Below are 24,173 nucleotides of genomic sequence, written 5' to 3'. Positions count from 1 at the left end.
GCGGTATATAGACTGTAGCGTATGGTGTATACAGGTCATACACATCGTGTGTGGTATATAGACTGTAGCGTATGGTGTATACAGGTCATACACATCGTGTGTGGTATATAGAGTGTAGTGTATGGTGTATACAGGTCATACACATCGTGTGCGGTATATAGAGTGTAGTGTATGGTGTATACAGGTCATACACATCGTGTGCGGTATATAGACTGTAGTGTATGGTGTATACAGGTCATACACATTGTGTGCAGTATATAGACTGTAGTGTATGGTGTATACAGGTCATACACATCGTGTGCGGTATATAGACTGTAGTGTATGGTGTATACAGGTCATACACATCGTGTGCGGTATATAGAGTGTAGTGTATGGTGTATACAGGTCATACACATCGTGTGCAGTATATAGACTGTAGTGTATGGTGTATACAGGTCATACACATTGTGTGCAGTATATAGACTGTAGTGTATGGTGTATACAGGTCATACACATCGTGTGCGGTATATAGACTGTAGTGTATGGTGTATACAGGTCATACACATCGTGTGCGGTATATAGACTGTAGCGTATGGTGTATACAGGTCATACACATTGTGTGTGGTATATAGAGTGGAGTGTATGGTGTATACAGGTCATACACATTGTGTGCAGTATATAGACTGTAGGGTATGGTGTATACAGGTCATACACATCGTGTGCGGTATATAGACTGTAGTGTATGGTGTATACAGGTCATACACATCGTGTGCGGTATATAGACTGTAGTGTATGGTGTATACAGGTCATACACATCGTGTGTGGTATATAGACTGTAGCGTATGGTGTATACAGGTCATACACATCGTGTGCGGTATATAGAGTGGAGTGTATGGTGTATACAGGTCACACACATTGTGTGCAGTATATAGACTGTAGTGTATGGTGTATACAGGTCATACACATCGTGTGCGGTATATAGACTGTAGTGTATGGTGTATACAGGTCATACACATCGTGTGTGGCATATAGAGTGTAGTGTATGGTGTATACAGGTCATACACATCGTGTGCAGTATATAGACTGTAGTGTATGGTGTATACAGGTCATACACATCGTGTGTGGCATATAGAGTGTAGTGTATGGTGTATACAGGTCATACACATCGTGTGTGGCATATAGAGTGTAGTGTATGGTGTATATAGGTCATACACATCGTGTGCGGTATATAGACTGTAGTGTATGCTGTATACAGGTCATACACATCATGTGCGGTATATAGAGTGTAGCGTATGGTGTATACAGGTCATACACTTCGTGTGCGGTATATAAACTAGTGTATGGTGTATACAGGTCATACACATCATGTGCGGTATATAGAGTGTAGCGTATGGTGTATACAGGTCATACACATCGTGTGCGGTATATAAACTGTAATGTATGGTGTATACAGGTCATACACATCGTGTGCGGTATATAGACTGTAGTGTATGGGTATACAGGTCATTCACATCGTGTGCGGTATATAGACTGTAGTGTATGGTGTATACAAGTCATACACATCGTGTGCGGTATATAGACTGTAGGGTATGGTGTATACAGGTCATACACATCGTGTGCGGTATATAGACTGTAGGGTATGGTGTATACAGGTCATACACATCGTGTGCGGTATATAGACTGTAGTGTATGGTGTATACAGGTCATACACATCGTGTGCGGTATATAGACTGTAGCGTATGGTGTATACAGGTCATACACATCGTGTGTGGTATATAGACTGTAGCGTATGGTGTATACAGGTCATACACATCGTGTGTGGTATATAGAGTGTAGTGTATGGTGTATACAGGTCATACACATCGTGTGCGGTATATAGAGTGTAGTGTATGGTGTATACAGGTCATACACATCGTGTGCGGTATATAGACTGTAGTGTATGGTGTATACAGGTCATACACATTGTGTGCAGTATATAGACTGTAGTGTATGGTGTATACAGGTCATACACATCGTGTGCGGTATATAGACTGTAGTGTATGGTGTATACAGGTCATACACATCGTGTGCGGTATATAGAGTGTAGTGTATGGTGTATACAGGTCATACACATCGTGTGCAGTATATAGACTGTAGTGTATGGTGTATACAGGTCATACACATTGTGTGCAGTATATAGACTGTAGTGTATGGTGTATACAGGTCATACACATCGTGTGCGGTATATAGACTGTAGTGTATGGTGTATACAGGTCATACACATCGTGTGCGGTATATAGAGTGTAGTGTATGGTGTATACAGGTCATACACATCGTGTGCAGTATATAGACTGTAGTGTATGGTGTATACAGGTCATACACATTGTGTGCAGTATATAGACTGTAGTGTATGGTGTATACAGGTCATACACATCGTGTGCGGTATATAGACTGTAGTGTATGGTGTATACAGGTCATACACATCGTGTGCGGTATATAGACTGTAGCGTATGGTGTATACAGGTCATACACATCGTGTGTGGTATATAGAGTGGAGTGTATGGTGTATACAGGTCATACACATTGTGTGCAGTATATAGACTGTAGGGTATGGTGTATACAGGTCATACACATCGTGTGCGGTATATAGACTGTAGTGTATGGTGTATACAGGTCATACACATCGTGTGCGGTATATAGACTGTAGTGTATGGTGTATACAGGTCATACACATCGTGTGTGGTATATAGACTGTAGCGTATGGTGTATACAGGTCATACACATCGTGTGCGGTATATAGAGTGGAGTGTATGGTGTATACAGGTCATACACATCGTGTGCAGTATATAGACTGTAGTGTATGGTGTATACAGGTCATACACATCGTGTGCGGTATATAGACTGTAGTGTATGGTGTATACAGGTCATACACATCGTGTGCGGTATATAGAGTGGAGTGTATGGTGTATACAGGTCATACACATCGTGTGCAGTATATAGACTGTAGTGTATGGTGTATACAGGTCATACACATCGTGTGCGGTATATAGACTGTAGTGTATGGTGTATACAGGTCACACACATTGTGTGCAGTATATAGACTGTAGTGTATGGTGTATACAGGTCATACACATCGTGTGCGGTATATAGACTGTAGTGTATGGTGTATACAGGTCATACACATCGTGTGTGGCATATAGAGTGTAGTGTATGGTGTATACAGGTCATACACATCGTGTGTGGCATATAGAGTGTAGTGTATGGTGTATATAGGTCATACACATCGTGTGCGGTATATAGACTGTAGTGTATGCTGTATACAGGTCATACACATCATGTGCGGTATATAGAGTGTAGCGTATGGTGTATACAGGTCATACACTTCGTGTGCGGTATATAAACTAGTGTATGGTGTATACAGGTCATACACATCATGTGCGGTATATAGAGTGTAGCGTATGGTGTATACAGGTCATACACATCGTGTGTGGTATATAAACTGTAGTGTATGGTGTATACAGGTCATACACATCGTGTGCGGTATATAAACTGTAATGTATGGTGTATACAGGTCATACACATCGTGTGCGGTATATAGAGTGTAGTGTATGGTGTATACAGGTCATACACATCGTGTGCGGTATATAGAGTGTAGTGTATGATGTATACAGGTCATACACATCGTGTGTGGTATATAGAGTGTAGTGTATGGTGTATACAGGTCATACACATCGTGTGCGGTATATAGACCCCTCTTCTGGATTCTGACGTTGGTATTGTCAAGTGGTTTACCTCAGGGGAGACCAAGCATCTTGGCTTTCCCCGTTACCCCCGCGTGACCATGGAAAAAAAACCACAACCTCACCAGCACCAACTAAGACACGGACACAAGTATTATCTTTGGAATTTTTATGGCCACAGCAGCCTTTTATTAAACCAACAAAACAACAATAAACACTGTATCATAAATATCATAAGTACAATGACTTGAACACTGAAAGGAGGAGTCCTTGAAGCCACAAAGATCATGGTGAAGTAATCCAAAATACTGTGAACAACCCCCGTCCATTTGCTCCCAGCCGTTACCCCACAGGCTCAGGAGCACCAGCACACCAATAGATATTGTCCACGAACTACTTGGAGATCCGCTTACTTCCGACGGAAACTCCCCATCCACCTTTCACCAGATCACGACCAGCATACCTTTTAATAGAGGAGACCCAACACACCGAGTCTCCAAAAACCAATTTCCACCGACTTCAAGGACTCCCCCCTCCTCCAAAACCGCCACAACGAGGGGGCCTTGAACACCTCAATGACCCGAGACCCCCCAACCCGCCATGCGATGGCCTTCTCTATACCATCCTGAAGAGCGAGGGCCCAAATAACGGAATCCACCGCATTTAAATGGATCCCGTCCACCAACCAAAATCACCCTCGCCCTTTCCAAATTGAAATGCCACACAGCAACACCCCCATTTCTAACAATAGAAACAGACACCGCTCTGTTAACTTTTTACCTGTCCTGATTAACCTCTCCAATGATCTCATAGACCACCAACGCCTGCGTGGCACAATCTAAGACCACACGTAGTGATCTCCCGATGCATCCACCACAACCATAAGCATTCCTGCTTAATGTCCTTGACCAACTCCCGAAAAGGCAGAACCGCCAGATCGTTACCCCCCATCGTGAATAATGAGAACATCTGGTGCCCGGTCCAACCGAACGCACTCGTGGACATCTGGCAACACCGTTCGCCACACCAGGCCCCTGAAACTGAGCCACCGCACCACCACCACAGTCCTGGGAATCCCCAGCTGTCTGCCTTCGTTCCTCACATCGGCTCGCAATGCTCCCCAATGTACGAAGGAGTGACCAAAATCCAGACCAGCAGCGGTCCAGCACCTGACACGCAAAACGACACTAACAGAAAAACATACTTACAGCATAAATTGTACCCAATCCACTCCACACCTGTTCGACCCATTAAGGCCGAACACAACTACGGTACCGATTAGACCTCCACCTACCAATGCGCTGTACTAAAGAGGGACCCAAAACACGTGCTGCCGCCTCGGTCGCCGCCCACATCCTAAATGAATGAGAAGCAAAGCGAGAATCATCTATCCCCCAACACCAAATGGATTTTTGAAAAACCGCGCCCAACTGATACCGTGAAAACTACCCCCGTCTGCGTGGCACAACAAGGATCCGCACAAACTGGGATGAAGCTCCAAAAAACTACGCAAACACTAAACCGGGCACATAACAGAACCCGACACCCCACCCAACACAACTCGCCGGCCTCTACCAGGCTGGTCCGTTTTAGACCTTCGCAGCCAGAATTCAACCCCCTGTGAGGTCAATACCGTACACCTGGCTAACAAGCCACCCATCAACATTTATTATGCGACACAAGCTCCCCAACCCGCAATGCCCCAAAAAATGCAAACGAGAGGACCAGGCGAAACAACACAACCATCCATCGATCCGAACAGACCGACTCAAGAACCTGACCCAATTGCTCCAGCAGATTAAACGATACAGCCGTCTTAAATCACCCCCACCTCTGAAACGGCGGAAACCTTTCACCGCCTGTTGGACCAAAAATTGTTGACGTCAAAACACTGCTCCCGCGCAACCGAAAACCTGCTGAACAAGCGCGTTACCTTTGCACGCGACCAACCCGCGCTCGCCCCAACCAGAACATCAACAATCCCTCCTGATCAAGTCCGACCCAACTAGTTTGACGAGCCGTAAGGACCTCTACCCCACATCCGACACACTGCCCGGTAAGCCTTCCAAGTTCTTTGTGCCAGAGACAATTCAATCAGCGACTCTGCAGCCCGTAAGCCACCCTCCCCAGCTCCTCCGGACAAGTTAGCCCGTCAATCCCTGCTTCCGGAGCCAAAGAAAGAAAACAATCCCGCTGCGAACGAGAGAGAGAGTCAGCTAACCCGTTCCTTACCCCAAGCACGTGCACCGCGGTCACAAGTGCATTAAGAAACAAACACAATAGCACCAATTGCTGCAAAACTCGAACGACAGGAGGAGACGACACGGTAATACCATTAATCGCGCTCACAATGCCCACGTTGTTGCAATTAAAAACGCACACGCAGGTTCCTGAAATCCCGCCCCCACAAATGCACCACCACTAGCTTCGGAAAAATCTCCAATAACATGATGTTGCACACCAGACCGGCCGAAACCCACGTGTCAGGCCAAGGAGCCCACACCATTGCCCTCTGACATAGGCACCGAAAACCGACCCCGCTAGCCGCATCCAGCAACCATTCCAATGCATCGTTACTCACCACCTCCGCCATTGCCAAAAACGACCGCTGTACTCTTCCAAAAAGGACTCCCAGATCGCAAATCGGCCCTAAGCTCCGCCAACCACCCAACAAAAATGGTGGGGAGCCTGAATCCCCGCAGTAGCGCTAACCAACCTACGCGAAGAAACCCTACCCCTCAGCATAACCCGACAAGCAAAGTCAAGCTCCCCAACAGCGACCGAAGATCGCGCCACGATATTTTACTCGAGCGACGTGCTCGGACCACATCAGACTGCAAATCCACCAGCTTGTCCTCAGCCAACCAGAACTCCCCAACTGTATCGATGACGATCAACCGGTAACGCAAACACATGCTAGGACCCTCCTTTTTCCAGGCGCTCATGGGACACCAAAGTGATCCGCCACCCACTCAATGGCTTTCAAAATCCTGAGACAAGGCGATGAATCAGCCGGCCAAACACACAAGAAATCGTGCAATAATGAATACCGAGTCGAAACCGGAAACGTCGCACACAACCCACTCGAGACAGGAACTAACACCTCGAAATACGCATAGGACAACGAACCACCCATAGGTAAAAACACCTATCTATAAAAAACCGCCTTCCCAAAAACAGCCCCAGCAGCGTCACGCTGTCAGTATGAACTGGTAGTAAACGAAAAGTGGATTCCACATCAGACTTTGCCATAAGGGCACCACGACCACATTTGCGCACCCACCGAGCCGCCTTGTCAAACAAAGAATATACCACCAAACGAAACACCGGATCAATACCATCGTTAATCGATCTCCCACACGGGTAAGCCAAATGTTAAATTAGCCGAAACTTATTAGGCTCCTTCTCCGAAACGAAAGGGCCTGCCATGCGGCCCAACAAAACCCTTTTTTTTTTTTTTATTTAAATTTCTCAGAAACGACTGTGGAATGCTCCAAAGCTGAGCGCAAATTTTTCAAAACTAACGGGATTTCAAACGGAGGACTCGGAATGTGAAAACCCTCCGTAAAATCTGAAAACAACAAACCCCCTCTTTCCCTATCAGGGTACCTATTTAGATAGGGAGCCATCCATTCCAGATTCACAGGAGTCTCCCCCTTGCGAATACCCACACCCGGCGCTAGACTTCCCTTGTTTGGAACACTTAGACGCTCAATGTAAGGCCCCATTACAATTAGAGCAGAGGTGTTTGAATTACAATTAGCCCCGAACTTACACTGGCAGTCATTAAACTGCCAGCCAACACCCGCCTTGTGCGTGCCTCTGGCTGAGGCTTCCAGCCCCCCCATGAGAGGTGCTCCCAAACTTATTTTGCGTTATCCACAAACCAATATTTTTCTGGTCCCAGCGAATAGCCGGACTCACAGCCGTCCTCTTACGGAATTGCTCGTCATACCTCAGCCACCCTGACCACCATACACTCTGTAAGCCTCATCTATATCGTCCAGATAACAAAAGGCGCCGAGCAATCATCAGGGGCCTGTTCCCCAACAACGCTCGCCAAAAGCTTGCTTCCAATTCACAAATGTCAGAGGAATCAAACGCCACCTGCGCTTAACCTCCCCCTCCTATCTGCTTCCACCTTTCGCTTTTGTCTAAATTAAACGTCTCCAGAGGCAGCAGCGAAAATATTACAACATACTCAACCTTACAAGTTCGCTCTTCCACTTCTATTGTTAAGTGAACCCCCAAGGAACCTTCAAAACATACGTACACCTCGCCATGCGCCCGATCATCTAAACGCACACGACACTCCCTCTCTTTGTCGGTTCGAACCGACACGGACACTGGCTCGCTGAAGCGGGGGCCCGACTCTAGACCGCACTGACCCGCCGACCCCACGATCCGACCAACGCTGCTACCGGCGAAGACCCGACAAAGCCCCGCTCTAGGTGTAACAGCACACTACGCACGTCCACAAGCATATCGCACCCCGGCCGACCCAGTACTGCTCAACCCAGCCCCCCACCCCAACACCACTAGCCTCAGCCAAGGGCCCCCTTTCCACCACTGACGAAGATAAAAACGGGTGACAAACAGGGGACATGGACGCATACTCACCGGGCTGCGAGAGGGCTGTTTACCCTCCAGCCGGAACTCCTGGATCCCCCGAAGCCTCGCGGACCTCACGACTCCCAGTAGCGGACTCGCTGCCGCGATGATGGCCCCCCAAGGGAGGACCAGGGTGGGAAGCCAGAACCCCTGGAGAGATCCCGGCTGCGGCACCCCGAAATCAGACGCCTCCTGGCACCCCCCCCGCCAGGACGGTGTGCCATCCCGCCGCACCTGGCCATCCTGGGCCCCCCAGGACCACTGGGGGCTCGACATCATCCTCCGGCCCCTGGATCTTCCTGCGGCCGGCGTCAGCCCCGCCATGCTGCCTGCCGCACTCGCCGCCTCCCCAGAGCTGGGACAGCTGGAGCCAATGTAGGAGGCAGGCGCAGCTGCGGGACCCACGCAGCGGCGCCCCCCCGCAGGAAATGATGACCCCCACTGCTGGGGGACGAAGACACAGGCCCTGCCGCCCGACAGGCCGCCACTCTGCCAGTGGCCGACTTCTCCGGTGCTGGAGAGGCAGGCCGCACATCGTGCCCGTCCGCGCCGCGCCCCCCCGAAGGAGCAGGAGAAGCCTGGTGCCCGGCGCGCGCTGGCTCCGCCCCCTCTCTGGATCGAGGCGAAGGCCCAGACACCGCTGCATGGCCTCGCCGCACCCGCGGATTCCTCCCAGGCCGCGACGCGCTGGAAGGGGGATTGCGCATCGCGCGACCTGGAGGGGCTCCTGTGGCAACGCGAGGCCCGAGGGAGCGGTGTCGGGTGAGAGCCGCTCCGGCGGCCTAACCCGCCTTGCTCTGCGCTCCCTCTCATCGGCCTGCCCAGGGGTACCTAGGAGCGGCCAGCGACCCGTGCCTCCAGCCATCCAGGAGGCTGCCCCAGCGCTGCAACCCGCAGCCTCTTCAACTCCTGACATCCCGGTAAGTGAAACTGCTTCGGTGCTGGGAGAGCAGGAACAGAGGGAGGGCACACCCCTGACCCTCACCTAAATACCCCCTAACTCCCCCTCCCTGTTAACCCCTCCCCACCACTAAAACCTTCCAACCCCCCCCCGTCATGTTGGCCTCCGCCTATGCCTCCTTTGGGGGGGGCTGGGAGGCTTGCTCCGGCCACTTCTTTCTGTGTGGTTCTTGTATGTGCGGTGATGGCGCTGACATCCTTGTGTTCAGACATCTTTTCTCTATTTCTCTAAATTAAAATGTCCACTATTGTACAAATTTTTACAGGATAGACAAGAATCTGTATGAACCAGATTAATTCATTCACTAATTCATTCATTCAGTCATTACACTGGCTACCCATCCACTCCAGAATTCAGTATAAACTTATTACCCTCACTCACAAAGCCCTCCATGGCTCAGCACCACCCTACATCTCCTCCCTTGTTTCAGTATACCACCCTACCCGCGCCCTCCGTTCTGCTGATGACCTGAGGTTAGTATCCTCAATAGTCAGAACCTCCCACTCCCGACTCCAAGACTTTACACGTGCTGCGCCAATTCTTTGGAATGCACTTCCCAGGTCAATACGATTAGTCCCCAATCCCCACAATTTTAAGCGTGTCCTGAAAACGCATTTATTCAGACTGGCCTATCGCCTCAACACATTAACCTAACCTATCCCTGTGTGGCAGAGCCAAAAGTTTTACCATAACCAGGTTCCCCGCATCATTCTCCCACATGCTTTATGCATCCATTAGCCCTCTGTGTCCGTACTGTCACACACCTAACATTATGGCTGGTCCATACAATCAGGGCAACTGTTACCACCCACCTTTCGTGTCTACCTCTTTCCTCATAGACTGTAAGCTTGCGAGCAGGGCCCTCATTCCTCTTGGTATTTGTTATGATCTATGTGATTATTGTTATGCTGTAATGTCTATTGTCTGTACAAATCCCCTCTGAAATGTAAAGTGCTGCGGAATATGTCGGCGCTATAAAAATAACATTTATTATTATTATTATTATTATTAATTACTACCAATTTTAAAAATTTACTGGGGGGGGTGCCGTTGTGCAGTTCGCCTCAGGTGGCAGAGAGGCTAGGTTCACCCCTGCAGTCAGGACCTCTGAATGACATATCAGCTGCATGACATCCACTAACTTACAATGAGGAGGCGATAACACTGACCCTCCTCAGTGGAGGGAATCCACCTCTGATGCACAGTCCTCCACTCAGCACAGCAAGGACTACAGCAACATGAAGTAACTGGACAGGACTCTGCTTGGACCTCACAACATGTCCACTATGGACAACAAACCTCTCCTGAGCGACCCTGAAAAATCAAATTATCAGTCTGTGGGGAAAGCCCTGAGAGAAGCTGAAAAGAAATATATCAAGTGAGTGATCAATCTATGTATCCTATCTATCTGCTTATCTTTTTATCTATCTACTTATGTATCCTATTCATCTGTTTATTTTTCATCTGTGTATTTCATATCTATCATTTATCCATATTTTCATATCTATCTATTACCTATGTAACAGTATTTCATATTCTCATTTCATTGTATCATCTGTCTATCTAGTTGTATGTTTTTCTGCCTTCTATCCATCACATTTATTGGTTCATTATTTATGTTTCTTGCCTATCCTTAATTATCTCTTCAAGCCTTTCTGTCTATTTATTTATATTTATCTACCATAGATCTATCTATTATCTATCTAATATCTATCTATCTATTATCTATCTATCTATCCCATATCTATCTATCTATTATCTATCTATCTATCTATCCCATATCTATTATCTATCTATCTATCTATCTATCTATCTCTATCTATCTATCTATCTATCTATCTATCTATCTATCTATCTATCTATCTCTATCTATCTATCCCCTATCTATCTATTATCTATATATCTATCTATCTATCTATCTATCTAGCCACTTTCTGGTTAAAAACCTATTATAATGGACAAACATGTCTCTCCTGGTGTTTTGGTGCACTGATATTTGATGTGATATTATTTGCTTGCACGGTCGCTTGGCCTGACTTGTAATGAATGCTATTTCTTCTCTATATTCATCTATTTTTGCAATATTGCTTTTATACTTATACCTTACTTATTCAGCATGTATGCTCTGATCCATTTTGCGTCCTTTTTCAACTTGTGCTTCTTCTGGGGTAACCCTATTTCCCCTCCCTGTATCTGTATATCCTAAATAAAATTTGTTATAATTTTGCATAATTGGATTTTTGGTCGTGGTTTTTTCCAGTTTTTTTTTTTAGCAGCATAAAAGACAGATTGGAGAGGGGAGAGTTTGGTAAGAGGGAGACCGATTAGTAGAGAGTTACAATAGTCCAGACGAGAATGAATAAGAGAAACAGTAAGGGTATGTGCACACGTTGCGGATTTGGCTGCGGATCCGCAGCAGTTTTCCATGCGGTGTACAGTACCAGGTAAACCTATGGAAAACCAAATCTGCAGTGCACATGCTGCGGAAAATTCTGTCCAGATTTGCAGCGGTTTATTTTCCGCAGCATGTCAATTCTTTGTACGATATCCGCTGCGTTTTTACACCTCTTCCATTATAGGAATCCGCAGGTGTAAAAACGCAGGGGAAATGCGCAAAAAATCTGCAGAAAATTTGCAGGAAATCTGCACTAAATCCGCAGGTAAAATGTAGGTCATTTTACCTGTGAATTTAGCAGACTCTGCACGGAAAAATCCGCAGCCAAATCCACAATGTGTGTACATACCCTTAGAGTTTTTGCAGAGTCGAAAGTAAGAAAGGGATGCAGATAACAAGAGCGAGCCAGTGATCAGATGTGGGGGGGGGGGGTGAATGAAAGCTCGGAGTCAAGTATGACCCCAAGACAGCGGGCATGTTGCTGGGGAGTAATAGTGGAACCACACACAGAAATGGCAATGTCGGGTATAGGTACATTAGTAGTGGGAGGAAACACAAGGAGTTCGTTTTTTGACATGTTCAGTTTCAGACAGAGGGAGGACATGATGTTAGAGACAGCGGTAAAACAATTACATGTGTTTTCTAAAAAGGCAGGTGTGATATCAGGAGAAGAAGCGTATAATTGGGTGTCATCAGCATAGAGATGGTACTGGAAGCCAAATCTACTGATTGTTTGACCAATAGGGGCAGTGTACAAGGAGAAGAGGAGGGGGCCTAGAACCGATCCTTGGGGGACCCCAACAGTAAGGGGAAGGTGAGAGGAGGAGGAGCCGGCAAAAGATACAGTAAAGGAGCGGTCAGAGAGATAGGAGGAGAACCATGAGAGAACGGTGTCCTTGAGGCCCATGGAGCAGAGCATAGTGAGGAGGAGCTGATGATCCACAGTGTCGAATGCTGCAGAGAGATCCAAGAGAATTAGCATGGAGTAGTGACTGTTAGATTTAGCTGTTATTAGATCATTAGAGTCTTTAGTGAGTTCAGTTTCAGTAGAGTGTAGAGAGCGGAAACCGGATTGTAGAGGGTAGAGAAGAGAGTTATCTGAGAGATAGCGGATAAGACGGGAGTGGACCAGGCATTCCAGGAATTTAGAGATGAAAGGAAGATTAGAGACAGGTCTATAGTTAGCGGCTCAGTTTTGGTCGAGGGATTTTTTTTTAAGTAATGGATGTATGATGGCATTCTTAAATGAGGAGGGAAAGATACCAGAAGAGAGAGAGGTTGAATATTATTGTTAGGTGAGCAGTGACAGCAGGGGAAAAGGACTGGAGGAGATGTGACGGAATGGGGTCACTGGTGCAAGTGGTTGGGCGAGAAGATGCAAGGAGCCTGATTACTATTTCTTCTGTGACTGGTTCAAAGTCAGAGAGTGAGCTAGATGCAGTGAGGGAAGGAGGACAATGCAAGGTATGAGGGGATTGGGAGATATTTTCCTGTTGGATATGGTCAATTTTTTCCTTGAAATAATTGGCCAGATCGTTAGCGTGGAGATTCATGGTTGGGGACTGCACTTTTGGGTTGAGTAGGGAATGAAAACTATCACAGAGACGTTTCAGGTTACTGGATAGTGAGGTGATGAGGGTGTTGAAATAGGTTTGCTTGTTGAGGTGAAGGGCAGTGTTGTATGTTTTAAAGCGTAAACTTATAATGGATGAAATCTTCGGGTAGAATGGATTTTCTCCACAGACATTCGGCGCATCTGGAGCACCACTGCAGGAAACATGTTTGAAGCGTGTGCCACGGTTGTCATCGTCTATGCCATATTGTTCTATGTATAGGAGGTGCAGTTTCATCCAGGGCACTTTGCAGTGTTTCGTTGTAATGCTTCAGTGCAGAATTAGGACATGAGAGGGAGGAGATAGGAGCCAATGATGACTGCAAGTTCTTTATAAGATTCTGGGTGTTAATGGCCTGTATGTTTCTATAAGTGTGGAAAGTAGGGGTGACCTGAGCGGGATGTCAGTTCTTGATAGAGAATGAAAGAAGGTTGTGGTCAGAGAGCAGAAGAGGGGAGTTTGTAAAATCATCCACTGAGCAAAGCCGAGAGAAGACCAAGTCGAGGGAGTTTCTGTCTTCATGTGTTGGTGAGTTAGTAAGCTGCAAAAGGCCGAAAGAGGAGGTTAGAGATAAAAGGTGAGTTGCAGATGGGGAGAGGGGAAGAGCAATGGGGATGTTGAAATCATTCATGATGAGGATGGGGATGTCACAGAAGAGATAGTGTGGAAGCCAGGTGGCAAAGTGATCCAGGAACTGATGGGAGGGGCCCAGAGGACGATACACCACCACCACTCGCATGGAGAAGGGGATGTAGAGTCTGACATCATGGACCTCAAAAGAAGGGAAGACAAGTGAGGGATAACCTCACTCTCCAACATCACTGAAGGGGAACTTAATCGCCTCTTCTCCAAATCGCACCTCACAACCTTTGCACTTGACCCCATCCCATCCCACCTCCTGCCCAACCTCATCACCACACTTATCCCACCCCTAACCCACCTCTTCAACCTGTCACTAACGTCCGGTACCTTCCCTACGGCTTTCAAGCATGCCACAATCACGCCTATCCTTAAAAAGCCAACCCTCGACCCAACCGCTATGTCCAGCTATCGCCCAATATCGTTGCTCCCATTCGCTTCCAAACTCCTGGAACAGAATGTCCACGCTGAACTTTCCTCCCACCTATCATCTAACTCGCTCTTTGACAATCTACAATCTGGTTTCCGCCCCCATCACTCCACTGAGACAGCCCTGACCAAAATTACTAACGACCTACTTACAGCCAAATCAAATGGACAATACTCTATACTCCTGCTTCTAGACCTGTCCGCTGCATTTGACACAGTTGACCACTGCCTCCTACTACAGATCCTCTCCTCCTTCGGCATCAAAGGCCTTGCCCTATCCTGGATCTCCTCATACCTTTCCAACCGCACATTCAGTGTCTCCCACTCCCACACCACCTCCTCATCCCACCCTCTCTCTGTTGGAGTCCCCCAAGGCTCTGTTTTAGGACCCCTACTCTTCTCAATCTATTCACTTGGTCTGGGGCATCTCATAAAGTCCCACGGATTCCACTACCACCTTTATGCTGATGACACTCAGATCTACCTCTCTGGCCCAGACGTCACCTCTCTGCTGTCCAGAATCCCAGAGTGTCTATCAGCCATATCCTCCTTCTTCTCCTCTCGCTTCCTCAAACTCAATGTAGACAAATCAGAACTCATCATCTTTCCTCCATCTCACAGATCTTCTTTACCCGACCTAGCTATAACAATTAATGACATTACACTTTCCCCAGTACCAAAAGTCCGCTGCCTCGGAGTAACCTTTGACTCTGCCCTGTCCTTCAAACCGCACATCCAAGCTCTTTCTACCTCCTGTTGCCTCCAGCTCAAAAAAATTTCCAGAATCCGTCCTTTCCTCAACCCTCAATCTACTAAAATGCTTGTGCATGCCCTCATCATCTCCCGCCTCGACTACTGCAACATCCTTTTCTGTGGTCTCCCTGCTAACACCCTCGCACCTCTCCAGTCCATCCTTAACTCTGCCGCCCGACTAATTCATCTCTCTCCTCGCTACTCCTCCGCTTCTCCCCTCTGCAAATCTCTTCACTGGCTCCCATTCCCTCAGCGTATCCAGCTCAAATTACTAATTCTGATCTACAAGGCCATCTATAACCTGTCTCCCCCATATGTCTCTGAACTAATCTCCCAATACCTTCCCTCACGTAATCTCCGGTCCTCCCAAGACCTCCTTCTCTCCTCCATACTTATTCGCTCCTCACCCAACCGCCTCCAAGACTTCTCCCGAATAGCCCCTATTCTCTGGAATTCTTTTCCCCAACAAGTCCGACTATCAACCACATTTGGATCCTTCAGACGGAACCTGAAAACCTACCTCTTCAAGAAAGCCTACAGCCTGCAATGACTCCGCTACCTCCTTCTCTCTCACCACTACCGGTGATATCACCTCAACCAACACCGGAACTGCTGCAACCCACCAACCTACTGTCTCCTTCCCCACCATCCTGTAGCATGTAAGCCCGAAACGGTAGGGTCCTCTCTCCCCTCTGTATCAGTCTATCATTGTTAGTTTGTTTACTGTAAGTGATATCTGTAATTTGTATGTAACCCCTTCTCATGTACAGCACCATGGAATCAATGGTGCTATATAAATAAATAATAATAATAATAATAATAATAACAACCTGAAAGGTACATTTGGGTGATAGCAGCAGTTGTGGTTATTTTCAGCCTCCTCACCTTGGCTGTGTCTCTGAGCACTGAACACCTTGTACTTCTGTGTCTTGCTCAGTGGTGGTCGAGCTCTGCCTCCTCACCTTAGCCATGTCTCTGCACTGAACATCTATTACTTGTGGGAGCTCCAGGGAGACTGAAGCTCTACAATGTGTCTGAAGGGATGTCACAGTGTAGAGGCTTCCATCTATCTATCTCATTTGTACGTGGAAATGAAACTGGGAGAAGATACAGATTAAATATTAGAAAAAACTTTTTGATTTTGATGGTGATGAATGAGTGAAACAGGCGGCCACAATGAGTTCTCCTTCAATGGAAGTCTTCAAACAGAGGCTGGACAGACACCTGAGATAGTTTAGTGAATCCTGCATTGAGCAGGGGGTTGACCACGATGACCTTGGAGGTCACTTCCAACGCAAACATTCTAGGATTCTATGAATATGAAAGCTCTTGAGCATAATGGTTTCCTGATTGCTTCAAGTTTGATTTTTCTCAATCATTGGCAGTTAATCTTTGCCTTTTGTTCTCAACACATTTTTTGTGACCCTGTTGTCCATTTGCAAGAAAAAAATTTTGATGGTTCTGTGATCGCACCAATATCTGAGCAACATCAAGAGCACTGCATCCTCTGTAAGATGTGTAACAATTTGTGATTTTTCCTTCAAATAAATCTCTTTTTTGGCTCATTTTACTTAAGGAAAACAAGCTGCCTAATAATTCTGGACACCTTCATAAAGAGCATTGATATCTTTAGGCTATGTGCACACGCTGCGGTTGTTGCTGCAGATCCGCTGCGGGTTTGGCCGCTGCGGATCTGCTGCAGTTCTGCAGACAGTGTACAGTACAAAGTAAATCTATGTGATTTACAATCTGCTGTGCACATACTGGGGATTTTTAACTGCGGAAAAACTGCGGTTTTGAATCCGCAGAAAGAAATGACATGTCACTTCTTTTCTGCGGATTCTGCTGCAGTTTACCATCTCCTCCATTGTAGAGGTGACAAACTGCAGGCCAATCCGCGGGTAAAACCACAGGTCATTTTACCTGCGGTTCCGCAGATACAAATCCGCAGACCAATCCGCAGTGTGTGCTCATTGCCTTAGGCTAGACTCTCCTTATTACACAAATACACATCACCTGATCTGCTTCGTCCAAAAAGCAATCAAGTTTATACAAGCTTTTATGGCATAAAATCTCAAGTATAGCAATTTCAGAATGTACTTTTTTTACTTTCTTCTGGTCAGTTTTGCACAAGTAACAGCTGTGGTGCAATAAACCATTGATCCAAATTGTATGTCCACAAAAAGAGTTGCCCTTGTCAACAATGTTGAGATTATTTTCCATACCCAACTTCCACATATGTGGAAGAACTGAGTATGAAGGACCCAGTCATCAGAGTCGTACCCCATTTTTGTCTCTCCAATGGCTGAAAATTGCTACTGGGGTACGAGCTCTGAGTCATCTCATCCACTAGGTCAAGATTTGATGACAAGAACCATCACTAAGTTGGGGGTCCCTATTTTGAAACTCTTCTTACCTTTTCCCATACAGAACACTAAACAACAAGAAGATGTTCTTGGCTGCCTTTTCCGCCGTTCTTGGTAGCTTCTCCCATGGTTACGGTCTGGTTTACCCCTCACCTGTGCTGCCAGTTCTGGAAGAAGATACTGATCCAGTCTTGCACATTACAGATGCAGAAAAGTCATGTTTTGGGGTACAGATCTTTTCTCTCTTTGTATCTTTCCATGAGTTCTGAGTGGTATCACAGCTTGGCTACATTGAAGTGAATATGACTAAGCTGCAATACCACACACAACCTGTGAGCAGCTGTGGTGCTGTTCTTAGAAGAAATCAGCCATGCTTTTCTGATCCTGAATAATGCTTATAAATAGAGTTGAGCGATACCGTCCGATACTTCAAAGTATCGTATCGGATGGTATCGGCCGATCTTTAAAAAAAGTATCGGTATCGCCGATTCCGATACCGGAAGTCCCATTCAAGTCTATGGGACTTCCGGTATCGGAATAAGAAAAACCCTTTCCTGCCCTTGTACAGCCTCTCTGGGGTCTGTACGGGCCTTTCGGGGGGCTGTGCCGGCCTGCCAGGGGGTCTGTGCAGGCTCCGGTGGTCTGTGCCGGCCTGCCGGTGGTCTGTGCAGGCTCCGGGGGGCTGTGCCGGCCTGCCGGGGGGCTGTGCCGGCCTGCCGGGGGGCTGTGCAGGCTCCGGGGGGCTGTGCCGGCCTGCCGGGGGGCTGTGCCGGCCTGCCGGTGGTCTGTGCAGGCTCCGGGGGTCTGTGCAGGCATCGTCCGATGGGACTACAAGTCCCATCGGGCGATGCCTGCTACCATGACAGTGATTGACACATTAGCCAATGATGGGACAGTAGTAGTCCCATCATCCGGCTAATGTGTTAAATGTAAAAAAAAAAAAAAATTACATGCTACATACATACAACATGCATACTACATACATGCTACATTCATACTACATACTACATACATGCTACATTCATACTACATAAATACTACATGCAACATACATACTACATATATACTACATGCATGCTACATACATACTGCATGCTACATACATACCACATATATACTACATACATACTACATACATGCTACATGCTACATACATAACACATATATACTACATGCATGCTACATACATACTACATGCTACATACTACATATATACTACATGCATGCTACATACTACATGCTACATACATACTACATGCATGCTACATACATACTACATACATACTACATATATACTACATGCATGCTACATACATACTACATACATACTACATATATACTACATGCATGCTACATACTACATGCTACATACATACTACATATATACTACATTCATACTACATACTACATATATACTACATACATACTACATACATACTACATGCATGCTACATACATACTACATGCATGCTACATACATACCACATACATACTACATGCTACATACATACCACATATATACTACATACATACAATACATTCATACAATACATACATAGACATACAGTACATATAACATAGAGTAACATACTTACCAATACTTGTCACATTGTTCCCCGAAGCCATTGTCTATTCCGGGATAAATATTAACATAACAAACCACAAAAATACTCACCCACGATCCGAAGCAGTCCACGAGTGTGTCCCACGACGATCTTGGGTAGAGAACTGCAGCATCAGATGATGCTGCCGTTCTCTACGGGCTGCAGGAATCCAATGACGGAAGGTAGGTATCCTTCCGCACTGTATTCCTCCGCCACTTAAAAAAAAAAAAGTCCCTAGTCTCACTTTATGCCATTGCTGTGTGGGAAATTCCCACACAGCAATGGCATAAAGTGAGACTAGGGACTTTTTTTTTTTAAGTGGCGGAGGAATACAGTGCGGAAGGATACCTACCTTCCGTCATTGGATTCCTACAGCCCGTAGAGAACGGCAGCATCATCTGATGCTGCAGTTCTCTACCCAAGATCGTCGTGGGACACACTCGTGGACTGCTTCGGATCGTGGGTGAGTATTTTTGTGGTTTGTTATGTTAATATTTATCCCGGAATAGACAATGGCTTCGGGGAACAATGTGACAAGTATTGGTAAGTATGTTACTCTATGTTATATGTACTGTATGTCTATGTATGTATTGTATGAATGTATTGTATGTATGTAGTATATATGTGGTATGTATGTAGCATGTAGTATGTATGTGGTATGTATGTAGCATGCATGTAGTATGTATGTAGCATGCATGTAGCATGCATGTAGTATGTATGTAGTATGTATGTAGTATGTATGTAGCATGTATGTAGCATGCAGTATGTATGTAGTATATATGTAGTATGTATGTAGTATATATGTAGTATGTAGTATGTATGTAGCATGCATGTAGTATATATGTAGTATGTATGTAGCATGCATGTAGTATGTATGTAGCATGTAGTATATATGTAGCATGCAGCATGTATGTAGTATGTATGTAGTATATATGTAGTATGCATGTAGTATGTATGTGGTATGTATGTAGCATGCATGTAGTATGTATGTAGCATGCATGTAGTATGTATGTAGTATGTATGTAGTATGTATGTAGCATGTATGTAGCATGCAGTATGTATGTAGTATATATGTAGTATGTATGTAGTATATATGTAGTATGTAGTATGTATGTAGCATGCATGTAGTATATATGTAGTATGTATGTAGCATGCATGTAGTATGTATGTAGCATGTAGTATATATGTAGCATGCAGCATGTATGTAGTATGTATGTAGTATATATGTAGTATGCATGTAGTATGTATGTAGTATGTATGTAGCATGCAGTATGTATGTAGCATGTATGTAGTATGTATGTAGTATATATGTAGTATGTATGTAGCATGCATGTAGTATGTATGTAGTATGTATGTAGCATGCAGTATGTAGCATGTATGTAGTATGTATGTAGTATGTATGTATGTAGCATGTATGTAGTATGTATGTAGTATATATGTAGTATGTATGTAGTATGTATGTAGTATGTATGTAGTATGTATGTAGCATGCAGTATGTATGTAGCATGTATGTAGTATGTATGTAGTATATATGTAGCATGCATGTAGTATTTTTTTTTTTTTTTTTTTTTTTTAACATTTAACACATTAGCCGGATGATGGGACTACTACTGTCCCATCATTGGCTAATGTGTCAATCACTGTCATGGTAGCAGGCATCGCCCGATGGGACTTGTAGTCCCATCGGACGATGCTTGCACAGACCCCCGGACATCAGCACAGCCCCCCGGCAGGCCGGCACAGCCCCCCGGCAGGCCGGTACAGACCCCCACAGGGTGCACAGACCACCGGCAGGCCGGCACAGCCCCCCGGCAGGCCGGTACAGACCCCGGGCAGTCCACACAGCCCCCCGGCAGGCCGGCACAGCCCCCCGGCAGGCCGGCAGAGACCCCCGGAAGGCCCGAAATGACGGCGCATCATGATGCGCACACACCGCGCATCATGATGACGTCAGGCCGTCAATCAACTGAACTTCCGATTCCGATGCCGAATTCCGATATTGAAAAAATATCGGAAGTCGGTATCGGAATTCCGATACAGCAAGTATCGGCCGATACCCGATACTTGCGGTATCGGAATGCTCAACACTACTTATAAATGTAATTTCTTTTTCCCCGAACAGTCCACCTTTGCTCTGGGATGCTGTGTCGGAGGGATAAGCTCGATGTTCCTAAATGACCGACTAGGGCGTAAACTGAGTATCATGTTCTCGGCTTTTCCCGCAGCGGTGGGCTTCCTGCTCATGGGCAGTGCACAACACGTCTCAATGTTACTTTTGGGTAGGATTCTAACGGGTCTGGCCGGAGGACTGGCAGCATCATCTATACCGGTAAGACGTCACTTGTGTTTAGTAAAATCTGATTAATAATACAGAGACATGTGAATAATAATACAGAAACAACAGATTAATAATGCAGAATAATCTAATTAATAATGCACAAAATAATACGAAAAACAGTTAATTCCCTTCTGAGCAGGATCCATGCCCAATTCCATATTACAGATGTAATATCAATATCTTCCTGTCTCCAATTTCACATACAAAATTCTGTCATGCGGCAATGTTTGCTGAGTTATGGAGGCATTCCCACCTGAAATCACCTAAGACACTGCACAGTGGCAACATATAGTGGATACGGCTTTGTAATACTGTAAGGGGGTGAAGCACAAGAAGAATCAGAAGGGTTTTCCTCCTCTGCTCCATGTCTGGAACCATATAGCTGGGCAGCAGGGTTGCCGGGGGAAGACTTTTAGACCTGGACCGACTGCATCATGTGTCTTTCAGAAGCAGTGGGGAAGGAGAAGGGGCGCTGGGAAGGAAGCAGTGCAGGCTGAGGGTGCGAAAGGAGAGCGCTCGTGAGTCAGAGCAGCGTGTGCAGCACAGAAAGCCGGTCGCAGCCGCGCGCTCCAGAAGAGAGAGGACTCCCAGTCGGAGGGCTAAGACAGGAGGACGTGACATAGATACTGCTGTCTGTGAGTACATGGACGCGGAGTCCTCATTGACTAGATAAGTATGTCCTCCCGACCGTGCAGAGACGCTGACCCGCGCACGCAGCCCCGATGCCCGTGGTGACAGGTCAGAGCCCCTGATTCCGGCTGAGAGACTTAACAAAGGACGGAACATCGTTCCTGAGGAGAGACTGTTAGTTTGAAATCAGAGACTCAGAGCAGGGGAGACCCAGTTTGCCCAGTGTCCCCCCTGCCTCCCGCTTTAACCCCTGAAGCCCCAGTTACCTGCTAACAGAGACTACAGAGACTGCAGAGACTACAGAGACTAAAAGTGCCGCTGTTGACAGTGCTTACGTTGGAGAAGACGACCCTTCAATCAAGATTTCATCAGACTGATTAGTTGAAAGAATACCCATTAATTACCGTTGTTCTGCTTGACTGTTTGATAACTTTGTCTGGTTTTCCTATACTGTTAAATCACAATTACCTTGTCAGTTTAACCCCCACTCTTTCTCCCTGCGAGGAGATTCTGACCCCTGTAAATAAAATCTTTAACTTTTGGTCTGTCTCTGTCCCGTGGTGACATACTCAGGACCTGCACATTATTACATTTGGCGTAGTCGGCAGGATGTCACACGGTAGCGCGGAAGGGGCAGACCAAGTAGTTGGGGTAGGCCCCAGGTCTAGCATTTCCCTGGGAGCCATGTTAAATATTTTGCCAAAGTTTTCTGGAAGCAATGTGATGTTGTGGAGTTGGACGGAGCCCACCCGGGGAATGTTGCAGATGCATCCAATGACACCGGCCCTGAAGACAGAGATTGCGGTGATGTCCCTGGAGGGAAAGGCACGGGACTCTGTTATGCTTAGGCTCCCCCAGGCGAGAGGTACCCTGGACAATGTTCTACATATACTTGAGGAGACGCATGGGGATCCCACTGATGTAGGGGAACTGCACATGCAACTATTTCACCGGGTTCAAAAAGAGGGGGAGACCGTGACGCAATTTATGAATGCCCTGCAGGAGCTCCATACTGCCATCATACCGAAGGACGGCGTAGGTGTAGGGTCAATTGACGTTGTGCTCTGAGACCAGCTGGTGACGGGTTTGCGCAACGTGTTGATGAAACAGGCCCTGTGAGACTTTCTCTGAAGTCGGCAGTGAGGCGGGCACACGAGAGCAAGAGCAGGGAGTGACAATGCCAGTGGGGAAGGTACAGAGCGGGGAGATAACTGCCACCATGGACACTATCCCTCAATGGGTGGAAGACCTGAAAAAGGAAATTACACAGGTCCGTGAAGAAATGGCTGCGTCAACAAGAACTCTGTCGGTAGAGTCCGGCTCTGTGGTATGAGACAGAGAAGTTGCCCCCTGACATGAGACCGGAGGAGAAGCTCACCTACGTGTTATACATGCAGAGAACCCGGCCACGTTGTCCAGTGGTGTCCCTGGCGGAGCCGATCATCCGTTAAACTTGGTGGCTCCGGACCCGAGGGACGCCGCCTGGAGCGTGAAAATGGAGAAAGAGAATCAGAAGTCCCACCAGCCTTGTTTCCACGTGCCCCCTGGTCTGGGCCGAAATCAATGGATGAGCAGTGCGGTGCCTGGTAGACTCAGGTTCACAAGTGACCACCATGCCTGAAAGATATTTCCGCCGACACTTCACGGAGGCACTATGGCTGGAATGGGTCCAGTGATCAAACTTACGGCGGCCAACCACTTACCCATCCCGGTTGCAGGGGTGGTATGGATGAACATAGAGGTCTGCAGTAAAGACGTGGGGAGAAGAGTAGTGCTGGTGGATGGAGAAACAGCTAATAATAATAATAATACATTTTATTTCTATAGCGCTGACATATTCCGCAGCACTTTACATTTCAGAGGGGGTTTGTACAGACAATAATCACATACAGTAGATTATAACAAAATACCAAGAGGAATGAGGGCCCTGCTCGCAAGCTTACAGTCTATGGGGGAAAAAGGGAGACACGAAAGGTGGGTGGTAACAGTTGCCCTGATTGTTTGGACCAGCCATAATGTTAAGTGTGTAACAGTACAGACACAGTGGGCTGATGGATGCATAAAGCATGTGGGAACATGATGCGGGGAACCTGGTTATGGTAAAACTTTTGGCTGTGCCACACAGGGATAGATTAG

General features: G+C 46.6%; 1 protein-coding gene across 1 annotated transcript in view; it reads left to right on the top strand.

The window, feature by feature from the left end:
- Positions 1–10,514: 10,514 nt before the first annotated feature.
- Positions 10,515–24,173, top strand: part of LOC141046624 (solute carrier family 2, facilitated glucose transporter member 6-like) — a 51,640-nt gene continuing 37,981 nt past the window's right edge. Inside the window, exons 1-3 of the mRNA XM_073541152.1 lie at positions 10,515–10,648; positions 17,530–17,692; positions 21,192–21,398. Of these exons, the coding sequence (XP_073397253.1) occupies positions 10,548–10,648; positions 17,530–17,692; positions 21,192–21,398 (471 nt within the window). The 5' untranslated portion in view covers positions 10,515–10,547. The remainder of the gene's footprint in view (positions 10,649–17,529; positions 17,693–21,191; positions 21,399–24,173) is intronic.

Source organism: Dendrobates tinctorius, unplaced genomic scaffold (genome assembly GCF_039654945.1).
Source record: "Dendrobates tinctorius isolate UK_male_01 unplaced genomic scaffold, ASM3965494v1 ptg000120l, whole genome shotgun sequence".
Taxonomy (NCBI): domain Eukaryota; kingdom Metazoa; phylum Chordata; class Amphibia; order Anura; family Dendrobatidae; genus Dendrobates; species Dendrobates tinctorius.
The sequence above is the reverse complement of the archived record's forward strand: the minus strand, read 5'-3'. Positions and strand labels throughout refer to the sequence as shown.